Genomic DNA, 8,102 nt, shown 5'->3' on the forward strand with positions numbered 1-8,102 from the left:
CCGGTTGGGCAACGCTGGGGTTGCCTGGGGCGAGGTTACTCATCCTGGGCTCAGGTAAGAGGGCCGGGGCTGGGAGGCGGCACACCCAGGGGGGACGCCAAGGGAGCAGGACGGAGCCATGGACCCCGCCAGGAAAGCAGGTGCCCAGGCCGTGATCTGGAATGCAGGCTGGCTGCTGCTGCTGCTGCTGCTTTGCGGAGGTGGGTCTGCTGCCCGGAGAGGTGGAAGGGGTAGAATGGGGGCTCCTGGGGAGGAGGCTCCTCTGGCCCCCTACAGAGGAGGCTGTGGGAAGGATCCCCACATAAGCAGAGGGCACTGTAGGCAAAGTTCCCCATCCTGAGCAGAGGGGGCAGTGGGAAGCATCCTCCACCATGGGCAGTAGGAAGGGTTCCCCACCACGGTCAGGGGGAACTGTGGGCAAAATTTCCCATCCTGAAGCTGTGGAAAGAAGTACCCTGCTCCTAGGCCGGGCGCGGTGGCTCATGCACGTAATCCCAGCACTTTGGGAGGCCGAGGCGGGCGGATCATGAGGTCAAGCGATCGAGACCAGCCTGGTCAACATGTTGAAACCCCGTCTGTACTAAAAATACAAAAATTAGCTGGGCGTGGTGGCACGCGCCTGTAGTCGCAGCTACTCGGGAGGCTGAGGAGGAGAATCGCTTGAATCCGGGAGCGGAGGTTGCAGTGAGCCGAGATTGCGCCACTGCACTCCAGCCTGGTAACATAGCGAGACTCCGTCTCAAACAAACAAAAAAAAGTCCCCTGTCCTGGGCAGAGAAGCTGTGGGCAGAATTCTCTCATTTGAGCAGAAGGGGGCTGTGGGAAGGGATCCCTCACTGAGCACAGTCTAGCAGAGTCTACTGTGGGAGAAGTTCTGTCATTCTGAGCAGAAAACTATGAGGAGGTATCCCTCCTACCCCGGGATGAGGGGCTCCATGGCGGGGATCGCCTACAGCGGGCATACAGGGCTGTGGCAAGGACACGCCCACGGCTGGCATAGTGGGTATGAAGGAAAAGGGTCCAGTGATTCCTGTGCTTCCAGATTTGTGGAAAGCTTTTCCCTACTCCTGCCCTGGAAAAGTGTGTGCAATAGGACTGTCTCATCCCTGGACAGAGAGCCATGGGAAGGACTATTTCTCTCTTGGGGGTGGACGCTTTAGCAAGGAGGGCTCAGGTCTGCTCGGCTCCGCTCCCCCAGGAGCGCAGGCCCTGGAGTGCTACAGCTGCGTGCAGAAAGCAGATGACGGATGCTCCCCACACAAGATGAAGACGGTGAAGTGCGCGCCGGGCGTGGACGTCTGCACCGAGGCCGTCGGGGCGGTGGAGACCAGTGAGTGGGGACCCCCGGGCGACGCACACCAAGGGAGGATCATCCCGCCCAGCCCAGCCTCCTTATAGTCGTTTCTGGATTGGCCACGCCCGTTTAACGCGGCCCCACCCCTCCCTTTCAGCCTATCCGGGACTCTACGACACAGCTTCGCCCCTCCTCCCAGGCCAGGGCTTCTCTATTAACGATTACAAGGGCGAGGAGCAGAGAGTTGAGAACTTGGTGGGGCGGACTGGGAGAGCTCAGGTTTGGAACGAGGTCACGTCCTATGCACCCTTTCTGCTCCACCACTGAGACCTCCCCATCCCTGTCAACCGGGATGTCTCCTCCGACTCACCTCTTTGAGGTTTCGCCCCCGTTCCATGACCCCGCTCCTCCCTCCTTCGGTCGTTCTTTCCGCTCTGAGCGGCTCTTTGGGGGCGCCAATCTGCCAATTACGGCCTGTCAGTCCCGTGGTGTTGGCCTATTTGAGGCTCCGCCCCTCCCAGGCCGTACCCAACTCTGGGCTACGCCCCACCTGAGACCACGCCCACATCTAATCCCGCCCCCGTCCCTTTGCCCAGTCCACGGACAATTCTCGATGGCAGTGCGAGGTTGCGGTTCGGGACTCCCCGGCAAGAATGACCGCGGCCTGGATCTTCACGGGCTTCTGGCGTTCATCCAGCTGCAGCAATGCGCTCAGGACCGCTGCAACGCCAAACTCAACCTCACCTCGCGGGCGCTCGACCCGGCAGGTCCGTGGGGGCGGGGCCGTAGCTGTGGGGGCGGAGCTACATTCGGGCCCGCCAAGATGGAGGCGGAGCCGGGGCGGAGCGGGGAGTACTCGGCCTGTGCTGGGTGTGGGGTCATACTCTAGGGCGGGGCCAAGAGGCAGCAGGCGGGACTGTCTGACTGTAGACACCAGGAGGTTGCGCGCTGGGGCGGAGCTATTAGTAGGCGGGGTTATTGACAGTGCGGGGGTCACGCCTTAGGGGCGGGGCTAGGAGGAGCGCTGCGGTTTCTGAACCCTTTCGACGCCTTTTCTTCCTCTGGGCCCCCCTCGCAGGTAATGAGAGTGCATACCCGCCCAATGGCATGGAGTGCTACAGCTGTGTGGGCCTGAGCCGCGAGGCGTGCCAGGGTACATCGCCGCCGGTCGTGAGCTGCTACAACGCCAGCGATCATGTCTACAATGGCTGCTTCGACGGCAACGTCACCTTGACGGCAGGTGAGGGAGCCCTGGAGCATGGGACCTACAGGAGTTGTGGTAGCACTTCTGAAGCACCCTGGGCGGTAGGGAGCCCTTTACCCAAAGTGTTTCCTTCACCTGCGATGCATTCTGGGAACCGTGGGGCCTAAGTGCTTGTATCATGGAAAATGCAGTCCCTTCCCCCAACATATTAACAGTGTGGGGACAGTGATGCTTTGTCCCAGAGTGTTTTGGAGGGACATACATTTCCATAGAGGGCTGCCAGGTACTTAAGAGGTATTTAAGGCCGGGCGCGGTGGCTCAAGCCTGTAATCCCAGCACTTTGGGAGGCCGAGACGGGCGGATCACGAGGTCAGAAGATCGAGACCATCCTGGCTAACACGGTGAAACCCCGTCTCTACTAAAAAATACAAAAAACTAGCCGGGCGAGGTGGCGGGCGCCTGTAGTCCCAGCTACTCGGGAGGCTGAGGCAGGAGACTGGCGTAAACCCGGGAGGCGGAGCTTGCAGTGAGCTGAGATCGCGCCACTGCACTCCAGCCTGGGCGACAGAGCGAGACTCCGTCTCAAAAAAAAAAAAAAAAGAGGTATTTAAGCCTCCAAGCTTCTGCCCAGGCACTGCGGGGAATCTCTAGTTTCTTAGCCCTTAAAACTCAAGGGGTCCCCGCCTGTCCCAGAGTATTGAGATGTAACCATGGAAAATGAAGTTCTTCAAACCCCATTCCCTTGCCAGCTATGCTTAAAAAGATGTAGTTCTTTTTAATTTTATTATTACTAATTTTTTTTAAACACAGGGTCTTGCTCTATCGCCTAGACTGGAGTGCAGTGGCGCAATCATAGCTCATTGCAGCAGCGCAGTCATAGCTCACTGCAGCCTCTACTTCTTGGGCTCAAGCAGTCCTCCTGCCTCAGCCTCCCAAGTAGCTGGGACTACAGGGGTACACCGCCACGACTGGTTACTTTTATTTTTGGTAACAGTGGGATCTGTCCATGTTGCCCAGGCTGGTATTGAACTCCTGGGCTAAGCGATCCCCCTGCCTAGGTCTCCCAGAGTGCTTTACAGGTGTGAACCACTGAGCCTGGTGGGGAGAATGTAGCTCTGACTCTAAGACTAAATTCTGATGGGGAAGTAAAAGCTGGGGTGAGGGCTAGGGAGATAATGGCGAGAGGGTTGTAAAGGAAGTTTGTTCTGCCCTGTGGTCTTGTGAGAGGTCTTGTATCTCAGTCTAAACCTTTGTTTTAAGCCCTATTTTTATTTCAGCCTACACACATTTCCATTGAAAGCACAATGGAAAATGTTAATCCACCATGTGCCAAAGACAGTGAGTCTGTCTGTTTCTCACAGTAGCACCTGAGTTTAGATTTTGGGATTAATGGATGCAGAGACCTTCTGTCTCATTTTGGGGGGTTCTCTTTTTTTTTTTTTTTTTTTTTTCAAGACAGAGTCTCACTCTGTTGCCCAGTGATCCCCCTGCCTCTGCTTCCCGGAGTGCTGGGACTACAGGCGTGAGCCACCACACCCAGTGGTGTTCTCTGTTCTTGTCTGATGCCTCTAAGTTTCATTCTGGCTGTGTCAGCCTCTTTCCCTCCAGCCACTGACCTATCTGTGTCTCCTTCCTGCAGCTAATGTGACCGTGTCCTTGCCTGTCCGGGGCTGTGTCCAGGATGAATTCTGCACTCGGGATGGAGTAACAGGCCCAGGGTTCACGCTCAGTGGCTCCTGCTGCCAGGGGTCCCGCTGTAACTCTGACCTCCGCAACAAGACCTACTTCTCCCCTCGAATCCCACCCCTTGTCCGGCTGCCCCCTCCAGAGCCCACGACTGTGGCCTCAACCATATCTGTGGCCTCAACCACGTCTGTCACCACCTCTACCTCGGCCCCAGTGAGACCCACATCCACCACCAAACCCATGCCAGCCCCAACCAGTCAGACTTCGAGACAGGGAGTAGAACACGAGGCCTCCCAGGATGAGGAGCCCAGATTGACTGGAGGCGCCGCTGGCCACCAGGACCGCAGCAATTCGGGGCAGTATCCTGCAAAAGTGGGGCCCCAGCAGCCCCATAATAGAGGCGGTGTGGCTCCTACGGCTGGATTGGCAGCTCTTCTGTTGGCTGTGGCTGCTGGTGTCCTGCTGTGAGCCTCTCCACCTGGAAATTTCCCTCTCACCTACTTCTCTGGCCCTAGGTACTCCCTCTTCCCAACACTTCCTGTTTCCACCACTGGACTGGGCTGGCCCAGGCCCTGTTTTCCCAACATTCCCCAGTATCCCCAGCTTCTGCTGCACTGGTTTGCGGCTTCGGGAAATAAAATACTATTGTATATATCCTGCCAGGGGTGTTCTAGCTTTTTGAGGACAGCACCTGTATTCTTCTCATCCTTGTCTCTCCGCTTGTCCTCTTGTGATATTAGGACAGAGTGAGAGAAGTCTGCTGTCACAGGGAAGGTGAGAGAGAAGATGCTAAGCTTCCTACTCACTTTCTCCTAGCCAGCCTGGACTTTGGAGCGTAGGGTGAGTGGGACAATGGCTCCCCACTCTAAGCACTGCCTCCCCTACTCCCCCCATCTTTGGGGAATCGGTTCCCCATTTGTCTTCCTTACTAGACTGTGAGCTCCTCGAGGGCAGGAACCATGCCTTATGCCTGTGTATGATCAGTTTCTGGCACACAAATGCCTCAATAAAGATTTAATGACTTTGTATAGTGCTTCCCGTCTCTACTAAAAAATACAAAAAACTAGCCGGGCGTGGTGGCGGGTGCCTGTAGTCCCAGCTACTCGGGAGGCTGAGGCAGGAGAATGGCGTGAACCCGGGAGGCGGAGCTTGCAGTGCCTGAAGTGAGCTGAGATCCGGGCACTGCACTCCAGCCCGGGCGGCAGAGCGAGACTCTATCTCAAAAAAAAAAAAAAAGGAGTCGCTTCCACCTTGTTTCTCGCAATAACCGCTCTAGCTGAGCTAGGGTGGGCATCATAAAGCCTTTAACAGGAGAGAGATTGGACCTAGAGCCACAGCCCTGGGGGAAGTTGCGGTTGAACTTTCATCTCTGGGGTCTAGCCCGTATCTGGGTGTTCCCACTGGTGAGGGGGAAACTGGGCAAAACCATTAGGCAGCATGGAGGGGTGAATGGGGCTTTTAGCAATGCCAGGGAACAGACAGCTTTGTCTAATGAGTTTGTGTACCTTCCCTAGGCTCCACCCACCTTATCATCCAGCCAACCGTCTGCATTTTTTTAGAGATGGGGTCTCTGTCACCCAAACTGGACTTCGGTGGCCCAATCATACCTCACTGCAACTTCCAACTCCTGCCTCAGGCTCCCAAGTAGCTGGGACTACAGGCTCAGCCCATCATACTTGGCTAATTTTATTTTTTGTAGAGATGAGGTCTTGCTATGATGCCCAGTCCTCCTGCCTTGGCCTCCCAAAGTGTTGGGATTACAGGCAGGAGCCACCGCACCCGGCTTCATCTGGTTTACTAAGAGTCATTAAGGCTGGGCGCAGTGGTTCATGCCTGTAATCCCAGCACTTTGGGAGGCCGAGGCAGCTGGATCACCTGAGGTCTGGAGTTGGAGACCAGCCTGACCAACATGGAGAAACCCCGTCTCTACTAAAAATACAAACTTAGCTGGGCATGGTGGCGCATGCCTGTAATCCCAGCTACTTGGGAGGCTGAGGAGGGAGAATCACTTGAACCCAGGAGGCAGAGGTTGCGGTAAGCAGAGATTATGCCACTGCACTCCAGCCTGGGCAAAAAGAGTGAAACTACATCTCAAAAAAAAAAAAAAAAGAAAAAAAAAGAGAAAAAAGTCATTAACTGAGCTCACCTACTGTATCCCATTTGTCTGTAGGGCCCGAGGGTGCTGCTATTGGTCTTTGCTTGGTGCTGGGGACTTGGGGATTGAGCCCCACTTCCATCTCCTTCCCATCAGGTGAAGGCCTGGCCCTAGAGGCACTGGAGGGGAAAAGCCTGGCTTGAGAATGAGAGAGTTCCTGGTAGGCTTTGCGACTGCTTGATGGGAGGAGGATCAGCTATGGGGAATAGTGAGATCATAACAGTATATTGCCAATATTACTATTGATAGCCAATATTACTATTAATAATGGGGAGTAGTATGAGGTAACAACAAAACAATAGCAAACAATGAGTATAGCAACAAAATAGAACATCAATAAGAGTATGAGCTCTTATTCTGAAACACATACATTGTAATACATGTATACAGGGAAACGTCAGTGATGGTAAATGTAGTGTTGGGAGTATTAGTTTTTTTTTTTTTTTTGAAATGGAGTTTTGCTCTTGCTGCCCAGGCTGGGGTGCCATGGCACGATCTCGGCTCACCACAACCTCCACCTCCCAGGTTCAAGCCATTCTCCTGCCTCAGCCTCCCGAGTAGCTGGGATTACAGGCATGTGCCACCACGCCTGGCTAATTTTGTATTTTTAGTAGAGATGGGGTTTCTCCATGTGGTCAGGCTGGTCTCAAACTCCTGACCTCAGGTGATCCACCCACCTCGACCTCCCAAAGTGCTGGGATTACAGGTGTGAATCACTATGCCTGGCAGTGATTTTTAAATTTTAATTTAACTTTTATTTGTATTGTAGAGATTGACATCTCACTATGTTACCCAGGCTGGTCTCGAACTCCTAGCCTCAGATGATCCTTCTGCCTCTGCCTCCCAGGTGCTGGGATTATAGATGTGAGGTCCCGTGCCCGGCTGTGTTAGTGATTAAAGACAGCCTTACTAGATGCCCAGTCTACGCTATCAGTTTGCAGCCATCATCTCATTGACTTTTCCACATAGTTTCAGATGGGATGATTGGGGAAACTGAAGCTCAGAATGGTGAAGTAATTAACCCACAGCAAATAATACATTTATTATGTGCCAGGTACTTGTTTTAAGTGCTGTACTTGGATGAATATATTTAATCTACAAAACCATCCTGTGAAGTAAGTGTTAATCATCTGCATTTTACAAGATGGGTAAATCAGGGCTAGAGAGGTTGAGAAAGTTGCCCCAGGTCACCCAGCTATTAAGCAGTAGAGCTCAGCTTCCAACGTGGGCAGGTCAGGTTTATAGAGTGCACCAACACTGCCATGACGTTTCCCTTAGCTTGACTAAACTTTAGACAGGCTTCCTCCTGCCTCTAGGCCCTGAGAATCCAGAGGATCTAACCACAGAGGCCCCTTACCTCCTTTTTCTTAGAGCATTTACTTAAGAAAACCTGTCATTGTAGGTTATTTCTTTGTCCATTTGAGATGGATATAAATCTCTTTAAAAGTCTTGGCCAGGCCGGGCGCGGTGGCTCAAGCCTGTAATCCAGCACTTTGGGAGGCCGAGGCGGGCGGATCACGAGGTCAGGAGATCGAGACCATCCTGGCTAACATGGTGAACCTCGTCTCTACTAAAAAATACAAAAAACTAGCCGGGCGCATTGGCAGGCGCCTGTAGTCCCAGCTACTTGGGAGGCTGAGGCAGGAGAATGGCGTGAACCCGGGAGGCGGAGCTTGCAGTGAGCTGAGATCCGCCACTGCACTCCAGCCTGGGTGACAGAGCGAGACTCCGTCTCAAAAAAAAAAAAAAAAAAAAAAAGTCTT

General features: G+C 53.9%; 1 protein-coding gene across 1 annotated transcript; it reads left to right on the forward strand.

Moving 5' to 3' along the window:
* Nucleotides 1–5,212, forward strand: LYPD3 (LY6/PLAUR domain containing 3). Its single transcript, XM_033224906.1, has 5 exons — nucleotides 1–200; nucleotides 1,199–1,330; nucleotides 1,891–2,061; nucleotides 2,373–2,534; nucleotides 4,138–5,212. The coding sequence occupies exons 1-5, from the start codon at nucleotides 119–121 to the stop codon at nucleotides 4,650–4,652; spliced, it is 1,062 nt and encodes a 353-aa protein (XP_033080797.1). The 5' UTR covers nucleotides 1–118; the 3' UTR covers nucleotides 4,653–5,212.
* Nucleotides 5,213–8,102: the final 2,890 nt, after the last annotated feature.

The sequence above is a fragment of the Trachypithecus francoisi genome, unplaced genomic scaffold (assembly GCF_009764315.1).
Source record: "Trachypithecus francoisi isolate TF-2019V2 unplaced genomic scaffold, Tfra_2.0 Lachesis_group12, whole genome shotgun sequence".
In the NCBI taxonomy this organism is placed as follows: Eukaryota; Metazoa; Chordata; class Mammalia; order Primates; family Cercopithecidae; genus Trachypithecus; species Trachypithecus francoisi.

Bases quoted from the DNA above. Each gene is read 5' to 3' on its own strand.
- LYPD3 (XM_033224906.1), top strand. From the start codon at position 119: ATGGACCCCGCCAGGAAAGCAGGTGCCCAGGCCGTGATCTGGAATGCA. The intron at 1,331-1,890 runs GTGAGTGGGGAC...CCCTTTGCCCAG, and splicing joins CGTCGGGGCGGTGGAGACCA to TCCACGGACAATTCTCGATG. The intron at 2,062-2,372 runs GTCCGTGGGGGC...CCCCCCTCGCAG, and splicing joins GCGGGCGCTCGACCCGGCAG to GTAATGAGAGTGCATACCCG.